Source organism: Gadus chalcogrammus, chromosome 6 (assembly GCF_026213295.1).
Source record: "Gadus chalcogrammus isolate NIFS_2021 chromosome 6, NIFS_Gcha_1.0, whole genome shotgun sequence".
NCBI lineage: Eukaryota > Metazoa > Chordata > Actinopteri > Gadiformes > Gadidae > Gadus > Gadus chalcogrammus.
In genome coordinates, this window is record NC_079417.1 from 5,890,212 (window position 1) to 5,908,690 (window position 18,479).

At 45.2% G+C, this 18,479-nt stretch overlaps 3 protein-coding genes across 4 annotated transcripts; all 3 read right to left on the minus strand.

The window, feature by feature from the left end:
- Window positions 1-216: 216 nt before the first annotated feature.
- Window positions 217-1,658, minus strand: LOC130384790 (P2Y purinoceptor 4). Its single transcript, XM_056593138.1, has 2 exons — window positions 1,607-1,658; window positions 217-1,487 (listed from the first exon to the last, which is right to left on the minus strand). The coding sequence occupies exons 1-2, from the start codon at window positions 1,621-1,623 to the stop codon at window positions 500-502; spliced, it is 1,005 nt and encodes a 334-aa protein (XP_056449113.1). The 5' UTR covers window positions 1,624-1,658; the 3' UTR covers window positions 217-499.
- Window positions 1,659-4,535: 2,877 nt separating this feature from the next.
- nelfb (negative elongation factor complex member B) lies at window positions 4,536-11,989 on the minus strand. Its single transcript, XM_056593168.1, has 13 exons — window positions 11,775-11,989; window positions 11,185-11,345; window positions 10,872-10,971; window positions 10,218-10,448; window positions 9,834-10,019; window positions 9,426-9,538; window positions 9,064-9,166; window positions 8,360-8,455; window positions 7,659-7,801; window positions 7,253-7,359; window positions 6,801-6,942; window positions 6,355-6,463; window positions 4,536-5,954 (listed from the first exon to the last, which is right to left on the minus strand). The coding sequence occupies exons 1-13, from the start codon at window positions 11,874-11,876 to the stop codon at window positions 5,790-5,792; spliced, it is 1,758 nt and encodes a 585-aa protein (XP_056449143.1). The 5' UTR covers window positions 11,877-11,989; the 3' UTR covers window positions 4,536-5,789.
- Window positions 11,990-12,101: 112 nt separating this feature from the next.
- On the minus strand, window positions 12,102-18,154 carry LOC130384796 (uncharacterized). Of its 2 annotated transcripts, none has more exons than XM_056593147.1 (12): window positions 17,574-18,154; window positions 17,152-17,226; window positions 16,846-16,995; window positions 16,487-16,618; window positions 15,626-15,703; window positions 15,320-15,469; window positions 15,098-15,190; window positions 14,290-14,928; window positions 14,044-14,148; window positions 13,713-13,811; window positions 13,171-13,275; window positions 12,102-13,066 (listed from the first exon to the last, which is right to left on the minus strand). In XM_056593147.1, the coding sequence occupies exons 1-12, from the start codon at window positions 17,574-17,576 to the stop codon at window positions 13,010-13,012; spliced, it is 1,686 nt and encodes a 561-aa protein (XP_056449122.1). In that variant the 5' UTR covers window positions 17,577-18,154; the 3' UTR covers window positions 12,102-13,009. The 2 variants fall into 2 exon arrangements, with proteins under 2 accessions (XP_056449122.1, XP_056449121.1); XM_056593146.1 differs by having other exon boundaries at window positions 16,487-16,621.
- Between the last annotated feature and the right edge of the window lie 325 nt (window positions 18,155-18,479).

Genomic DNA, 18,479 nt, shown 5'->3' on the forward strand with positions numbered 1-18,479 from the left:
TAGCATTATTATCAATGTAGTGCCCTAAGGGCCAGTGGGCGAATATAATCGGTATAAGTGAGGTGTACGTTGATTTCTGCTCTTAGTTTGATTGCTCAGCAACGGTCAACGCATACAATAAATGTAAAAATTCTGATGATTCTGTATTTTTAAGTATCACCGCCTAGAACCTGCTCATACCTGTTCAAACCAACAATAACAGATACAGAAACAGATAACTTTATTGTGCCCAGAAGAGTTAATTTGTTATAGTTGCTCAAATGAAGGCAGCAACATCAAGGTTAAAATAATATTATACACAGCTAACAATATAAACACAAATTACAGCATACAGAAATTTTCTAATCATGGATAAAATATGGATCTAACCAACAGCAGAATGTGATTAAATATGCTTGTATATAAAAGTGAAGTGAATATGTAAGTGCAGCTCAGTAAAGTAAAGTAAGGGACTCTAAAAGTAAGTGAATCTCAAATCATAAGTGACTCTAACTAGTTTCTAGTTCGCAGAAAAGCTTGGATTTTGTTGCTGGACCACTCGCTGACCAAACCTCATTAACGACAAGGTGTGCGCAAAGTTGTGTGAGCCAAAGCCGTACAAGATGGGGTCGAGACAGCAGTTCACCCCGGTCAACACCCAGGACACGTAGTATCCGGTCTCAGCCCTCAGGAGACCGGGACAGTCTGAGGGGTAGAACGTCTTCAGGACCACCCCCATGGTCCTGGTGACATGAAGCGGGAGGAAGCACACGGCGAACGTCACCAGACACGCCGCTATCTTCCTCTGGGATTTGTACCGATTGGCCCGGCCTCGGGCGGACTGGTTCTGAAGACGGGCCAGCGTGTTCGCCAGGCACCAGTAGCATCCGAGGGACACCGAGAACGGCAGCAGGAACCCGAGGGTGAAGAGCAGCAGAGTGATGTACAGGAGGGAAACGCTGAGCTTCACATGGTGGATGCTGAGACAATGCTCCTCCTTCTCCTCCAGGCTGGAGGGGAGCACGACGGCGAGGACGATCGCCTGGATCAGGAGGAGCGACCACATGCCCGCGCACAGCCTCCTCACAAAGGGCTTACGCTTCATGCATGCGTCCTTGTTGAAGTGGACCACCAGCGTGTAGCGGTGCACGCTGATAAGCATGAGGAACACGGTGCCGCCGTAGAAGTGGGAGCTGAGCAGGGCGATCATCGCCTGACACAGGAAGCGGCCGTAGGGCCAGTGGCTGCCCAGGGCGAGGTTGGCCATCATGGGGACGAGGGGCGTGGCCAAGATGTTACTGAGCGTCAGATGGAACTGCAGCAGCGTCCCGGTGCTCCATTCTGGCGTCCGGAAGCAGAACACCCAGAGGCTGGCTCCGTTGAGGAGGGAGCCAAGCAGGAAGACCACACACAGGAGCACAGAGAGAGACAAGTATTGGGGTAGAACCTGGCAAGGCCCAGCGTCACTTCTGTTCCCTCCAGATATGTTCATCAAGGAGTTGGGAAATCTGGAATATCAAGGAAATGGCAACGACATCAGGGCATGTTACAAGTATTCATAAGAAGAAAAAGACAGCAGGCATTTCTGCAGAAACGTATGGCCTCAGGGTGACCTGAGTTTACCCACCCTGAGTTATGGCCCATGGACTGGACATCCGATTGGTCCAGCTTCTCCCAGCACAGAGTCAGGTCACTGCAGTTCTTGATCATCATCGCTTACACACGTCTGGCCTGCCGGTACAGAAGCCATTGAGTGACCCCTTGTGGCGTGTTCAGACTGGCTTAGTAAACAAGCTGCTGCAGAGTAGTTTGAGGAATACTTCACCAAATGTACTTGTATTTAATTCATAGCCTCTTTATTAGGGGTAGCACTTCTATCAAGAATGACTTAATGTAATATTGAGGGGTGACCCTTCCGTCATGTTGACGCAGAACATGCCAGGAAAATCCCCCCCCCCGCAGAGCAGAGAACCCAGACTCCCTGGCTGGATCAAGCAATCAGGCTTTTGTTCACACCCCTCAGCCAATATGTTCTGGGATTGAAACCCAGTGTCTGCAGTGTACATGTAGGCATCCTTATGACTTTTGCCATGGCCTAGCCCCTACCCGCTCATCACATGTATATGAAGCAAAATCCCTGCCTGCCTACCTAATGTCTAAATACAATGAGTAGACCAACAGTTGGGGTTTCGCGCCACCGCCACCTAACTTCCAATGCACGTTCTTAACATTTGGATCAAAGTCTGATGGGGAAGAGATGCTTTTCAGTTCCGTTTATTATACTATTAGTTTTACAACGATACATCCAAAGCGACTTCCAATAAGTACATTTGTCAGAAGAAAGAGAAACCACAATATATCTGTCGGTACAGTAAGGATGTTCATAGTTATATTTATCCTATTTATTTTTCATTGTTAATTTTAGCTGCCTATGGTTCTGCTAATTAGGAGACTGACTATCAATAGTACATGCATACTGACTCGGGAATAAAGTCCCTCCAATTAAAGTTGGATAATTATTTTGTACTTAATTTCATTGTCGTTTTTTCCTCTACTTTAGGCTTATTGTATATTCTTCCACTATCCTGTAATAAAGTACGGGTTTAAGGTCTGGCTTGATTCTGTAGGCGAAGTCGTAGGCTAACAGTAAATGAACTCACCCAGAAGAAGCAGCCGATACGAACCGTTTACCTCTGTCACTTCTATGAAAAGAGCCTACTGAGGGGTGTCACATCACATCTACCAAGTGACATGAACTTTCATTTCGCATTTTTTTCAGTTTCATATATGGTATTCTACCACACCTATCCAACAATCACAATCAGAAGTATCACTGTCTCTGGCAGGAACAAATACCTGCCAAACCTCAGCTACACATTTTACTTTTGTTACGCAACTATGGGTCGGAGCAGTCAATGTATATATGTCTATGGTTGACTCTCACAAGGAACTGCATCTGTAGGATTGAGTTAGCTAGCAGGCAGAAGAGAGGTTATAAGGAACCTACGAGGATATTAACAAGAGGCAAGAGTTTAACGAGAAGGAGCCCAAAACGGAGGAGTTTAACGTCGATGTCCGGCTACTTGTAAACCGGTGTATAATATAAGACTAGGTATAAATGTATGATATTTTTTGCACATAACACATTTCCTTCACATATAATCTTTGTAATTTAGTAGACTGCTCTTTAATCCAAGCAATATAATCAAACAATTAAAGATAGGCTACAGTGAAGAGCAGCCTAGGACTTAACCTATGTATATCTCAGTGATTACCTGCGTTACACATTGTATGATGTGAGCAATAGGTTATATATGTTAATTTCGTTCTCGTTGACCGATGCGGCTGGTTGGTCGGAACTTCCAGTGGTATAATGTATTTGAATATTCATGTGCTGGCACATTTGCATGCCAACATGAATGGCAAGACTTATTGGACTCATAATAAACAAGATACCTCAAATAAACCCCAACTGCTGTAAATTGTCACGTGGACCTGTATTTCATTGAATTACCAGATTGTGAGGCATCACAGGCTTGAGAGAATGCGGTAAACACGTCCGCTTGTTTCTACAGGTCTATTTACAGGGAAGGCTAGAGTAAATTTGCATTGCCATCTCTGTCGTGCAGGTAGAAGTGGTGACACGCAAATCTGGACAACCGGAAACCGTCGATAGCAACGTGAAACCAACACAGCTAACCCATATGGGGAGCGTACCTATGTTCCCCAGGTCCTATGTTCCCCGCTTTGTATGTGACCGGGAAACATAGGACCCTGTGAGCAAATCTTTTTTCCGTAGGATGTTAGGGGCAAGTACCGCCATTTTCGTCTCTGATTCGCCTGTGATTGGTTAGAATGGCTCTCCTCCTATTGGTTATGGTTAGGGTTAGGTCTTGGGTTAACCCTCCCCCTAACCCATAACCCTAAATCTGACCCTAACCCTTTGCACCCGGGGAACATAGGTTCTGGGGAACATAGGGATGACCCCCCCATATGCTACCATAAGTTACAACAAATGCACAAGGTGACGAGTGCATTTTACTCACGGAGTATTTCTCTATCTCACATAGGAAACAGCTATAATGTTTAAAATTGAACTCCTTTATATTGTAAAGATCAAGACGTTTAAGATGTAACTTCTTTACACTGTAATGATTAAGATGTTTAAGATGTAACTTATTTTTACTGTATTTCTTTTTATACGTCTTTACATTGTAATAAACTGGGAATACAGGGCAAGTGTATGCTAAGTAAATGGGGAACGGGAGTTGGAGACACAAGAGGTGTCCAAATTCAAGCCCCGTAGTTTACAGCGATGTGGTTGGCCAAGTGCATGTAGGGGGAAGCCACACAATTAGGGTATATAACTCGAAGCCTGATGATCGGAGTTCTTTGCAAACCAACTCAGGTTTTGTTGTTACTTTATGCCGGTGGTGATAAAGCCTTAATCTTGTTCAGATTGTGGGGTATTAACCATGACACAAGCAAGTTTGCTAACAAGCCATTTTGTGGTTGTGCTTGTTAAAAAGAAAATGTCGATACTACATTGAAACGGAATAATGATTATGCGATGGTCATAATTCTTTTAGTAACGTTTATTAACGAAGAAAACACTAACATTTGTGGTTATCCATCCTGTCGCATCTTTCGCCGCCATCTTGCCTAGGATTTCTTCTTGATTCTCTATTTAATTATTTTTCGCATTGTGGGAGATTTCTCACAACCCTTTTTTTATATCAAATATATATAATTTTTTTTATGTATATACTCATCATTGAAGAAATGTAAACGTTAGTGCTTTTCATCCAGAAAAACCTCAGCTACACATTTTACTTTAGTTACGCAGCTATGGGTCGGAGAAGTCAATGTATATATGTTTATGGTTGACTCTCACAAGGAACTGCCTCTGTAGGATTGAGTAAGCTAGCAGGCAGAAGAGAGGAAATAAGGAACCTAACGAGGATATTTATGAGAAGCGAGAGTTTAACGAGCATAACGAGGAGACAAACAAGGAGGAGCTTAACAAACCCAACGTTGTGAAACCAAGCAAGCACCGTAACGAGCCTAACGAGGTGGAGCCAAACAAGGAGTTTAACGAGCCTAACGAGGAGGAGACAAACAAAGAGGAGCTTAACGATCCTAAGAAGATGGAGACAAACAAGGGATAGCTTGGCTCAAAATAAGGAATGGATTCGGGTAGAATTATGTTAGATTATTAAAAGGTTTTTCGCAACAATATATTTATTTACAGAGTTTTTCTTGCAAGGCAACTTTTGCTTTTTAAACAAGACCAATTGCAGAGAATATGGGCCTGACAACATCTGAAAAATATATTTGGCCCTAAATAATAATAATAATAATTCCAAACCACACATTTAATTAAAGGAGACATATTATACCACCGGGTGTGAGTGTGATTAGCCTTACAAGCCGTTTCGAAAATCTGCCCGATATGACATCCCTAGTGGGCGTGTCCACCTAGATCTGTGCTGGATAGATGAGCAACTTTTACTTCAGTCCACTAGGTAGGCTGGTAGACTGAACTATCCAGCACAGATCTAGGTGGACACGCCCACTAGTGATGTCAGATGGGGCAGATTTTCGAACCGGCTTGTAAGGCTAATCACACTCACGCCTGATGGTGTAATATGTCTCCTTTAAAAAAATGGTTCACCAGCCCTTCTAGGTGCTTAACTAACCAATCCCTGTTGGCCAACTCAGGAATGCAGTACGAGTATGAAAACATGTCAAAATGTCCGTTCAGTCCAATGGAGGTCTATTTACAATGGGACTCTCTCTCTCTCCCTCTCTCAGAGCGCAGCGGTGGTCGTCGGGGTCGTCGTGGGAACTGTGACTGGGTGGAGGCCCAGGTCCAGAGACGGCGGGGCTTCTTCTGGCTGGGGCGGGCTCTTCTTCTGGGCCTCCAGCTTTTCCGTCAGCTGATTGAAAAGTTCCTTCACTGGCTCACTGCTCTGCTGCGGTTGCAAGATGAGAAGGGAAGGTTTTCTTGTATTATATTTACATACATTACAAACATTCTTTCCCTTTCATCAGTGTACTTAAGGTGATAGAGAAAGGTGAATGCTAATAAGAAAACTTGCTTTTGTAGGCTTTAAAAATGCCACACCTTTTGTCTTGCCAATGAAGCAAATAAAATGGACAGACGGGAGAGAGAGGAAGAGAGAGAGAGAGAGAGAGAGAGAGAGAGAGAGAGAGAGAGAGAGAGGAGAGAGAGAGAGAGAGAGAGAGAGAGAGAGAGAGAGAGAGAGAGAGGAGAGAGAGAGAGAGAGAGAGAGAGAGAGAGAGAGAGAGAGAGAGAGAGAGAGAGAGAGAGAGAGAGAGAGAGAGAGAGAGAGAGAGAGAGAGAGCACACACCTGTTTGGGGGGCTCCAGAGTCTTCACGAGGGTCTCCATCAGGGAGGGCAGGACCTTGTGGTGGAGGTGGAGCAGCATGCGCAGCGCGTGGCGGTGAACGTTCTCCTTACTGGGCCAGGAGGATGGAGGATTGTGTTGATAAAATGGTATGCATAAGGACAAGGTGTAAAGGACCAGCGGAGGTAGGATAGGCTAGGGGTGTTTGTCCCCCAGGCGAAAGAAGGTTCCTGGTTCGATCCCTGGCGTCCACGGTAGACATCCTTGAGCGGGATGCCCCCTAACTCATACCTAATTAATGAAGTGGATCTAAAGATGATTCACCTTTTGGATATGAACGTCTCCTTAATGACTCAATCGTAAAGTACTGAAGACTAAATAGACTACAAAGCAAGACGCTATTTAACTAATTCAAAGAACTTAATTTAAACCGTAGCCAAGAAACAGACCTTGAGAAGGAGGTGAGGAGGAAGCGGTCAAAGATGACGGAGCAGAACTCCTGGGATCCGAACTCGTCTGACAGCAGGGTCAGGTGGCCGCTCAGCAGGTGCAGGAAGATGTCCCCGAAGGCCATGTCATTGTGTGTGTCCACTATAACACACACACACACAAACAATGTAATTAAGAGGTAAAATGCATCTTCCGAAGGTGAAGATGGACAGGAAAGTGAGTGAGGGAGATAACATCTAACATAGGAGAGCAGTTGGGAATCCAGAAACACCCAGTTGTCGTTATATTGCCGATAGGGTAAGTGCGGTAGTGGGTCAAGCGACCAATATTTGCCGATCAGAAGCCTCACTAAACCCATAGGCTCTCACTCATTTCCCTCGACAGATGACGAAGATGATTCCTTGACGATCAGTGGTGAGCGTATCGGATGAACGGATGAATGCTTGCTCACCAAGAGCGGGAAGAAGCCTCTGCAGGGCGTTCTTGTTCCTCTGTTTGGTGATGTGGAGGACGAAGTAGAGCCCCATCTCACAGGCCACACGGTTCTCCTGCAGATACCTGGGGACCAGCAGAAGCAACCCTTAACACCTGACTCTGGTTTACCAATAGAGAGACAGAGCAACACTTATTCGTTGCACATAAGAGGTTTGTATGATGAATATGAAACTCTTTATTAAGCAGCCCTGGATACATGCATATATGCACGTTGCATTTTTATTCAGTGATACAAATAGTGTAGTCATGGCAAATACTGTATCACGATATCTTGCTGATGGGATATCAATCATTGAGGGGTGTTCTAGTCTGGATACATCTTGGATGGGCTCTCCAACAGTGATGTCTGTTGAGGTGATCACCTGGTGAAGGAGTCGGGCAGGGCTGTGGGGTAGGCAGGGGAGTTCTTCTCCTCCCCGGGGAGTCTCTGGTCCACCGTGAACGTATGGTCATCCACCACCACCGACATCATGGCTGGCAGGAAGCGTGTCACCACCTCCGGGTCCTAGAGGGCACAGTGTTAAGTTACACAGCAGTTGACAAACGATCTCAGCCAGAAATAGCAAGAAACGGCAACTAGTTTTTCCGCAATTCTATGCATGACAGTAAAACACACTCTACATGTAGAGAGATTGTATGCTATATTGCTGTGCAGCGAAGACCAGCAAAAAGTGTTCAGGGTGGTGGGAACACTTTCATTCCCGCACCACGCAGAAATACACATGATGAATTAAATTACTAATTTGTTAAAATCCACTTCTGAAGGCTTCATCCACTCGCAGAAAAGAATTTTCTTCAATAGAATATCTCGGTAGCGAAACCGGAAACAAGGCGCAACCCTTTCCCTTTCAGGTTTCGGGTTCGACCTAGGCTCTGTGCCGCCTACCCCCAAAAGTTAAACACACAGTAGCACGGCTGGATCCCAGATGTATATGTATATGCCATTGGTTGGAAACCACTGACTTTGCCTGACTAATAAAACCACTCAACCATTTCGCCATTAGCTAGTTTGGTTTAGCAGCAACACAAGTCTGAGTATAAACATCAGCTTGGGATTCCTTACCAGTCGGGGCTCTTTAAACACCTGGCTGTCAATCATGTCCCATGCGCCCTGTCCTAGACACAGCATCCTCAGCAGCAGCAGCAGGTCTGGGCTCTCCTGGTTAGGTTAGGGGAGGCGCATAGAGGACCAGTTACAGCAGGAATTCCCAACTTTGGGGTCGGGACCCCACTTGGGGTCACCGGATATGCATAGGGTGTTGTGGGAGATTGCTGACTCCTAAACTGCAGATATTTGATTCGATTTGATTATTCATCCTAGGAAAATAAGGCATAGCGTATAGTGGGTATAGTGTAAGCACAGGGCCCGCGCTCGGCATAGGCGACCTAGGCGAAAGCGTTTGGGGCGCCCTCTGGTGGCGCCCTTAATTAGTCAATTAAAATATACGAAACAAACGGAGAAGGGAGGGGGCGCGGGAGCAATCGCCAGGGCGCCCCGAAACCTTCACCGTCCGCGCTCGTAAGACCTATCCAGGGCTCAAGGTGATTTTCAAGGTGCCGGCTCTGTGTAAGCATGATGTCACATAGTGCATTACATCATGCTTACTCTAGGCAGGGTGTAAGGGTACCGTATGACATGCTGACTCTGGCCAGGCTGTAAGGGTACTGTATGACATCGTACCGACTCTGGGCAGGGTGTAAAGATATTGTACGACATCATGCTGACTCTAGGCAAGGTGTAAGGGTACTCTATGACATCTTATTTACTCTGGGCAGGGTGTCCTGACTGATGAGCTCCTGCAGGTTCCGGACTGTACTCAGAACCAGAGTGTTGCAGGCAAACGGGTCGCACAGGATCATGGACAAGTCCCTGGTAGGGGAACCAAAGAAGGATTACAATCATGCCACATTATTGATGATTTTGGAAGGAAAATTGTATTTGAGACTAGTGCTTCTGAAGGCGATGATGGAAGAAGTCATTCACATTTAAAAAATAATTGCTTTTAACCGTAAGGGAAAGGAGTGAGGCCATGAAATAATTTGTTGCCTGTAGCACAATCTAGTTCAACAGGCAAAAATAACTACACTAGTCTTTCTTACTAGTGGCAGGCAGCTCGTAAGACACTCACCCTAGAACCTGCTCCTGTCCTTTCTTAACGCCATCCAGGAAGCCCTGCAGTTCTCTGGCTCGTTTGACGTCCACAAACTTCTCCCTGATGCAGGCGTCCAGGCACCAGGTGAACTGTCAATCCAAGCAAAAATGATTTACGCATTGACAGAGGGTTATCTTTTATACTCAGATTTTCTTTTTTATTCCAAGTATCTAAATTCCATTCCAAACTGGAAAAGTATCTACTATCAAAAACTTCAAATTTCAACAGTTGTTCCGAAAGAATTTCTGTCTGTGTGTGTCAACAAACTTGTGGAAAACGATTACCCCGTCAAGTGTCTTGCTCAAGGAACCCTTGGCACTTACAATCCCGGGAAAGAGGATAGAACCAGCGAATCCTTCGTTGAAATAAAGGTTTGAAGAGTACCTTATGACAGGGGTCCACAGAGCAGATCTCGCTGATGTCCAGGTCGTGCAGGGACATGAGCAGCTCGGCACGCAGCGTGCAGTAGTGCACGTTGCGCGTGCGCAGGAACAGCGTGCGCAAGAACTGCAGCACCATGTCGTACAGCTTCACGTTCTTCCCGATCATCTGGGTCAGCTTCAAAACCACCTTTAGGGTAAGAGAACATTACCTCAAGAACGACAGTCAGGTGGCTCATCTGGTAGAGAGGAAACGGTTCGCTAAACTACACTAGAACAACTGGGAGAGAGAAGATAGTTCAGTACACTACACTAGAACAACTGGGAGAGAGAAGATAGTTCAGTAAACTACACTAGAACAACTGGGAGAGAGTGCGGTGGTTCCCACCTCTCCCTGGCGCCGGGCTTTGGGCGAGGGGCTGAAGAAGTTGTGGAGGACCGAGAGCTCGTTGCTGAACAGCGCCCCCTCCTTCTCCACGATGTACTGCTTGAGCAGCGGTGACACCTCGTCCCCGAACAGCGCTTGGTTGTCCTGCCAGATCTGCCGCTTCACCTCCACGCCACACACCTTGTACAGCTCCTTGTCCGCCATCACCATCTTCAGCTTCTTCTCCGGCACCTGCACAGCACCACCACCACCACCACCAGCAGAGTGTTAGGAGGGGGCAGGACAGACTGGTGGTAAGGGAGTATGAAATGTCTGCCATATCCCTAAATGGTAGAATAGTAGGAGTGATCGAACGCATCCATCGAGGGGCACAGTCTAGTGTGTGGGTGTTGTATTCCCCAGCTGAAAGTGGCTGGGGAACTTTTACTTTAAGAACTTTTACTTTAAGACATTTGATCCCAAATGTCTTAAAGTATCCTTGAGCAAGATGACCACCTGAACCCTACAGGCTCCTTAATGACCTATTAAGACATATTATTTGACCATTTCCTTATAAGTTTTTGTTGTTTTGAATATAGGCTAGGGCAGGCTATGATGAGTAATTTAATACATCTCAACATTTGGCAAAGACATAAATAACCAAGTCATACTTGCCTTTGGTAGATGTTTCAGCACCTGCATGACCACTGGCTGAATTGAGGGCATCTTGACCAATGGAAAGCTCTTCTCCAACAACTCCTCCAGCTTCCCAAATCTGGAAAGAGTACAGACAATTACAGTACTTTCTCTCTCAACCGCCTCTTTTCGTTCATTAGCAGGATAACCGTAATAATAATTTGATCAGTTACAAAATTGCCCATCTCAAGATATAGAAAATAGATAAAGAAGACAAAAATAACGAATGTGAATTATGGCGATAAAACATCATGAAAAATTGCGCTTGGGGCCGAAGCGCTACACCGCATACCGGTCCTCCTCCTTTCCCTCTGCTATGACGGCCACTCTCTCCGTTAGGTTGTCTCGGAGTTCGTCGAACACCGACTGGTGGAAGTCAAGCCGCGGCGTGCCGTGAAGGTCCAAGAACGGCAGGGCGGACTGCAGGGTCGGCAGCAGAATGCCATTCTCCGTCTGTAAGACCAGACATCCAAGTCATCAAGACAGCATAACATATTGGGTTTAAATTCAGATACTTGTCTGTCATTGTTGTTTCGGACTTATTACTTATTGAATGCTCGGCAGGTAACATGTGGACATTGGGGATTGAACCCAGTACATTACGGCTGGGAGTCAACAACCATATACTAACTATACTAGACTGTATAGGCCTACCTATATGTATATTATGTACAAACGTTAGTACTTATATATTTACTACAATATATATTACTATGTATGCAAATGCATGCAGAGAGAGATGGAGCTTACAATTAAAACGCATGTTATGTACATGTATGCGAATTCTACTTTAAATCACACAAACATGAACTATAAATATGAATAGCACGTAAGAGAATAACATGGAATATAAATATCGTGAAAGATTATCGATCACATTACCTGGAATTGATCAATAGCTTTCAAAGGCTCTGTGCAGTTTGTGAGCGTTTCTTTGAGGTCCTCGCCATTGGATATTCCCAATTCAGGCAGTCCAGCAAACATCTTTGATCGATTAATTTAAATTAACAGCGAGAAACATCGAAAAAGTTGCAACAATACGCTTCAAAAACACCGCTGGACTCGGGCTCTTTCTGCTGTGACACCAGTTTCCGGTGTGGGCGGGTACTGCGGCATCAGTTCGTAAAAACACGGAAGGAAGGGGCCAGAGTTCCCAAAAAAGCTTTAATATGAATGATTCCTGAGTAGGGTTATAAAAGCAAGCACCAACTTGTTATGCATCGTCAATTAGTGGTGTCCGCAGCTAAGATTTCGCTTTGTCGAATCTGATTCGTCAGACCGACCCATCGTCCAACTGATGCCGAATCATCCTAAATTATGTATTTTTTTGAACCAATGTGGATCATGACTTTTGAGTGGTTCATGTTCTTGTAAATAATCAGATGGCTTATCAGGGTTTCCCCACAGCGGTCTGCAGGCCAGACGTAGCGCTTCCGCTAAAGGACACTTCTCAAGATAGGACGACAATGTGCGCGCGGGTTCATTTCAACATCTGCATTCTATTTAACCGAGATAATATAAACCATCATATACTATAATACAGACAAATAATGTACCTTATCATATTATTCATCTATGAAATCACAATGATGACAGTTAGAACAACGGTTTAGAATGTGCTCTACTTAAATAAAAAGGGGGATCGTTCATGTACCATTACACTAAAGGCTTGTCAAACAAATGACCTTTCATTTCATTTATTAAAAGCAAATCGCCCACAGAAAAATGGGTCAAATACCAACAAAAAAACATTGCATAACTCCTGCTTTATGCTTATAGAAGACAAGCAACGCTGTGGGATCACTCATTAAGCAACCCCATCCTTCAAATATGTCGCTGTTACGCACTATCTTCCCGACAGAAGACTCGACCATTAGAGGAAGTCGTCAATTATCGTCACCTCTATATGTCAATAATTGATTGGATTTCATTGTCATGTTTTAATTTAAACATTTATACATTTATATTATTAATATTATTATTAATAGTTAACAATCCTCAATACTACTTTAAATAACTACCCTTTTAATTCAATAAGTGTAAATCGATATCCTGTACCAGTATTTTCAATACTTGACAATGACAAAACATAGGGGTAGGCATGAACCGTTGTCCTCCTAGTCTGTCGTGGTCTTCTTATGCACCTGTTCGTCGACTGATGAGGGCACAGTGGTCTGGAAATGAGAAAAAACATGGTAAATGTTCTGTATGACCATCATAAGAGTGAATAGTGTTGGGACCACTATTCAGGAAACCTTAGTAATGTCTAGAGAGCTACCTGGTCCCCTCCGCCCTCCTCCAGTCCCAGCAGAGCCTCCAGAGACGTTGCCTCACTTGGTGGGAGTTCCTGGACACCTGGCTGTGGACCGGCGGCAGAATGTTCCTTTGGGGAACGTACACGTTCTGTTAGTATATGGGACATCAAATAGCCTTTGAGCGACTACTGCATTCGATTTCATATTTCTTAAACTAGGAACATTTCATCAAAATGCGCTTTGTATGCGCTTGGTATAAGAGGAGCAATGCTCCCATCAAGCAAAGAAAGATTACGACTTTCTAGGAATTACTGATACACTGAAATCACAGCTAAAAACGACATCCTCAATTACCTCGTATACCAATTTACTGTTTCTCCATTCATTTCTATCATCAGTGATATTTTCGGAAACGTAATTGCGCTACAATTCAGCATGTACAATATACTTCTTCCTTCTTATGCCTTGACACCCCTTGAGGGATACAGGCCGTGCAGACAAATAATTGATCAACGCTTGTGTTATGACCACTATTCATGATAACGCAATCGATAGATAGAGCTACCTGGTCCCCGCCTCCCTCCTCGAGCCCCAGCAGAGCCTCCAGGGAGGTGACCTCGCTGGCGGACAGCTCCTGGACCCCTTGCTGTGGACCAGTATGTTCCTTTGGAGAACATACACATACCATTAGCATAGGGCATATTAAATAGACCATGGCGAAATACAGTTTGACATTTTGTGTTAAAAGTACGTTTTAAAAGTAGGATTTTTTTCATAGAAAAAAAAAAGAAAGAGAGAGAAGGTTAAAGAGCAGAAAAGAGCAATAATTTGGATCTAAACAAGCCAAAAAACATCCCCCTCCCCTCTTATGCTTTGATAACCTTAATAACAACTACCTGGTCGCCTCCACTCTCCTCAAGCCCCAGCAGAGCCTCCAGAGACGTTGCCTCACTTGGTGGGTGTTCCTGGACCCCTGGCTGTGTCCCGTCGGCAGAATGTTCCTTTGGGGAACGTACACAATCTATCAATCCATCTAGTATATGGGATATCAAATAGCCTTTGTACCAAGTACAGCACTTTTTTGGAGAACATTTCATCAAAATGTGCATGGTCCGTCACGCTCCCATATACATTCTACACACCTGCTCCCCGGCCATGCTTTGCTCGTGCAGAACCACTTCCGATTCTTGTCCTTCTCCGATGTGATTGACGGTGTGGATGACATTGGTTTTCTTCGTAGCCATCTTCCTCTTTGAGGAAACGCAACAGCCCAGCCTCGAGAGCCTCGCCAGGCAGCGTTTGTTGGTTCCTCCCTGGCGCAGGAGCAGCGAGTTGCGGTGCTGCATGGCGTTCATCTGGTGGACGCGCGCGCGGAGAAGGGTGGCTCCGCCCATCACCGTCGCACCCTTTTTGGTCTTGGTGTACGAGGACTCTGAGGAAGGGAGTCCGTCGAAAGACGCTGAACTGACGCACTCCAGGAACTTCAGGAAGGTGGGTGCGTTTGCTTTCCACTCCGACACGACGTCGCTCAGATCAAACTTGTCCAACGCGTCCTGGGTGGTTTGCCGCAGCACCGATCCAAACCGGACGCTCGTTAGTTTTATGGCTTCGTCTTTCACCCGTTTCAACACCTCGTCGATCATGATGTTATCCATGCCGGGGATCTTCATGAGACACCTGGGAAGTCTGTAGTGCTCGGCCCGGACTAGGGCGTCTGCTACCCTTTCAAGCGGCCCGGTGATGATTCGTGAATGCTTCCATTTGGGAGTAGTCACGATGATCTTCAATACAAAAAAGGGAAACGTTTCTCCATAAACAATGTGTGAGTTGTCATTACAATTGTATAGTATGAAGGAGCACATAATCCTCTTTGCTCGCATTAGTACACTTTTATTTAATGAACCCAAATATTAGTAGATGAGAGGTTTGTCAAGCCACTGCAACACTAACCCTGGCGGTTGACCGTTGACCTGTGCCGGTATCGTGTATTTTAGGTGGCGGATGCACGGAGAACTCCCTGGCCGTGGTGCCAACCGTGTCCTCCTGAAATAGGGTAGACAAGGGAGAGAAGTAGCGCTCGTCACAATAGCATCAAATCACAAAAAGGCTGTGGAGGCCGAGTTAACAGTGTGGGAACTTCTTTTTTAGAAGGAGCAGAGATGGAGGACCTACCTGGACAGATTGTGTAGAAGGAGCGCTTAGAGGGGACACTGGAGAGGCTGTCAACAGAGACACGCCAGCAGGCAAGGTCCCTGGCTCAGCGATGGATGTTGCTGGGGAGACACCACCAGCGTCCTTCTGTAACACCTTTCCTACCGCAGCCTTCAGAGAAGAACGGGGCAGTGGGGAGGAGGGGGGAGCAGAGGAAGTGTTAGAATTACACTAAAGTACAAAAGATGCAGAAGATATGCTCATTGGTCCAAACGGATCCATTGCTTGTGTTGTTCATTGGCATCATTGTGTATTAAAGAGACAAACCTGAACATCCCTCAGAGACCAGAGGACTGGAAGCTTTTTGGGTGTGGACACTGTGGCCTTAGTTCCGTCAACATTATCCTGTTGATAGATAACAATAGCATCAAATACGGTTGGGTGATGTGTAATACCGGATCCAACAGTCCTATTATGTTCTAGCAGAACTTCCGGGGGGAGACAGAACAGGGTCTGGCCAGAATCAAGGAATTACGTTGTGGAATTCCCCTTGTGTCCAATTTCCTTACGGAGATATGGTGCAGATGAAAACTAATTTGCATTAATTGATGAAGCTTTCAGAATGTTTGAATGATGTTTCTACAGTCGCTAGTCTACATTGTGTTGATTCTAAACCCATACAGAAATGTTTTCAGTTTACTACTGCCAGCCCAGCATGTGTTCCCAAAGTACACACTGATGGATGCCCGCCTCTAGAAACATGATTAGTCGAAATTTATACGCAGCTAAAGAAAGGGTAATATCCTGTGCACTCAGAGCTGAGCTCATATTTTCAATTTTTATGAAAATTCGGATTTATGACAAAAGGTGGTAGGTCAAAAATGTCATTTTGTTATCTATTTGTAACATCAACGAGTGACACTTTTGTTAGAGCACAACGGAAAAGCTTGTTAGCTGAAGGAGAACCACGTCAACTATGTAGCAGTTTTAGGATTTAAACCTGATGAGAATTAAAACCTAAAGATCCAAATGTGGCAGGAATAGCGCCGATCATCATCGATACTGATGATCCGATTCAACTAATCGTCCAACACTAGCATCCAATAACAAGATGCTGATCGAGGCGCCCTCTGGGGAGTGTTGAGTGACGGACAGACTCTATAGAAGGAGCGTTGGTGGAGGACCGACCTGGACAGACGCTGCGCTTAGGGGTGGCTCTGGAAGTGCGTTCGCAAGATACACAGTGTTTGATGAGAACTGGGGTGCAGCGGTGGACGTTTCCATGGAGACACCATCCGCATCCTTCCGTGTCACCAGTTGCTTCTTGTGTTGAGGGAAAGGAAAAAAAAAAAGAGTAACAGTTAGGATGTAAACCCATGGTTTACAAAATAATATAGCCTAATCTACAACCATATTATTATACGGCGAGTAAACAGGATTTGACCTAGTTCCTCCTGGGGTCTCAATGGGCTGTTCAAAACCCACCCACCCTCTTCTAGATGGTAGAGGGGACCGATGTGTTTGGACACATTATCAACAGGACGTACCTGGACAGGTTGTGCAGAAGGAGAGCTGATGGAGGACTCTGGAGGCGCTGTCAACAGAGACACCGTGGCGGGTTGGTCCCCTGGCACGTTGGTGGATGTTGCCTTGGAGGCACCATCAGCATCCTTCTGAGAAACCTTCCCTACGGCAGCCTTTAGGGAATGTCAAAGGAGTGGGAAGAGGGAGGGGCAGAGAAAGTGTGATAATAACACTAAAGTACAGTTGATGCACAGTGGAAGATACGCTCATTGGTCCAAACTGATCCCTTTGAGTTGTTCATTGTCAGTAATCTGTGTAAAGAGACAAACCTTAACGTCCCTCAGAGACCAAAGGACAGGAAGCGGTTTCGGGGGTGAACGTATGGCCTTCGATTGGTCAGTATCCTATTATCATGTATACATGGGAGAAAAGTAGGGTTTCTTTAAAATAGCTTCGAGCATTGACAACGTCTTTCTGATATAAATAGCGGGGGAATATAATCATTAAACTACAGCGAATCAAATGGGGAATTTAAATAACACTATCAACAAATATTTGCTCTTGGAAGTGCAGAATAAATCCTAACACACCGTTTGAAAAATGTTGCAATGTAAAAACAATTGCAATAGATACCAAAAAAATTATCCAAACGTGGACTAGGAGATTTTTTATGTTCTCGAACCTGTCAACTCACCTTCAATGAAAAAATAAAATAAAACATAATCATGAATCCTAATTGACCGTCACTCACCATTAGGGTAGACTTCTGGGTAGTCGTTGCGCCAGGGCACCCTGGAGCCTGCAGGAGTTGCAATGCTCAGTGTTGCAGCGACTTGCCTCTGAGCACCCCCACGTCTTGTTGAATACTTTGTTTTTTTGCGCGGCGGCTTGGGCGCTATATCCGTCGCTGGGGCACCTCTTTTTTTTTTGGTGAACACACTTTTTGCTGCCATGTCCCTAATGGCAGTTCCCCGCCTTTCCACATCAGTTTTGTGTTTGTAATAACGAGTGAGATGTTGTTTACAGCGGACACACACAGCCGTGAGGTCGTCTTCTGAAGATACAGGTCCCGTAATGTCTTCAAGTGCTAGAGTGAACAATGGCTTACCGGTACTGGGGACTAAGTCACAGCGGTCTTTAAGCGAACTGAAGTCGTCTCCACATAGTCGACAGACTCCGCGCATTAACTTTTTGGGTTTAGATTTAATTGATTTGGAATCCATATCTAACCCTATCAGGAAAAAAAGGTATCCTAGAATGGCGGCAGCTGCTTAGTATGGTCGGTTAGCATCCGGTCTGTTTTCTTTACTTCCTGTGAGCTGTGTGCGTCACTTTACAGTCCCCGGTGAAACCACGGGGTCAAACACTAAAACAGACGGCAGCACAAAGATGAGGAGACATAGAAGAAGAGTATGAAAACAAAAACAACAATGACAGTGAGAAGGAGAATAAATATGGAGGGCTTTTTACGAAGAGTTTGACTTAAAAAAAATCTGAAAATTATAACGGAAACGGTTATCCCTCCCTCGGAAGTCCCTCCCTCTTTCCCGCCACAAACGAGGTTGCAGGTTACTAACGCCAAGAACACACTCTGCCAGTAGGTGTCAGTATAGTCGTCAGGTTACTAATACCCAAAACACTCAGCCAGTGAGTGTCA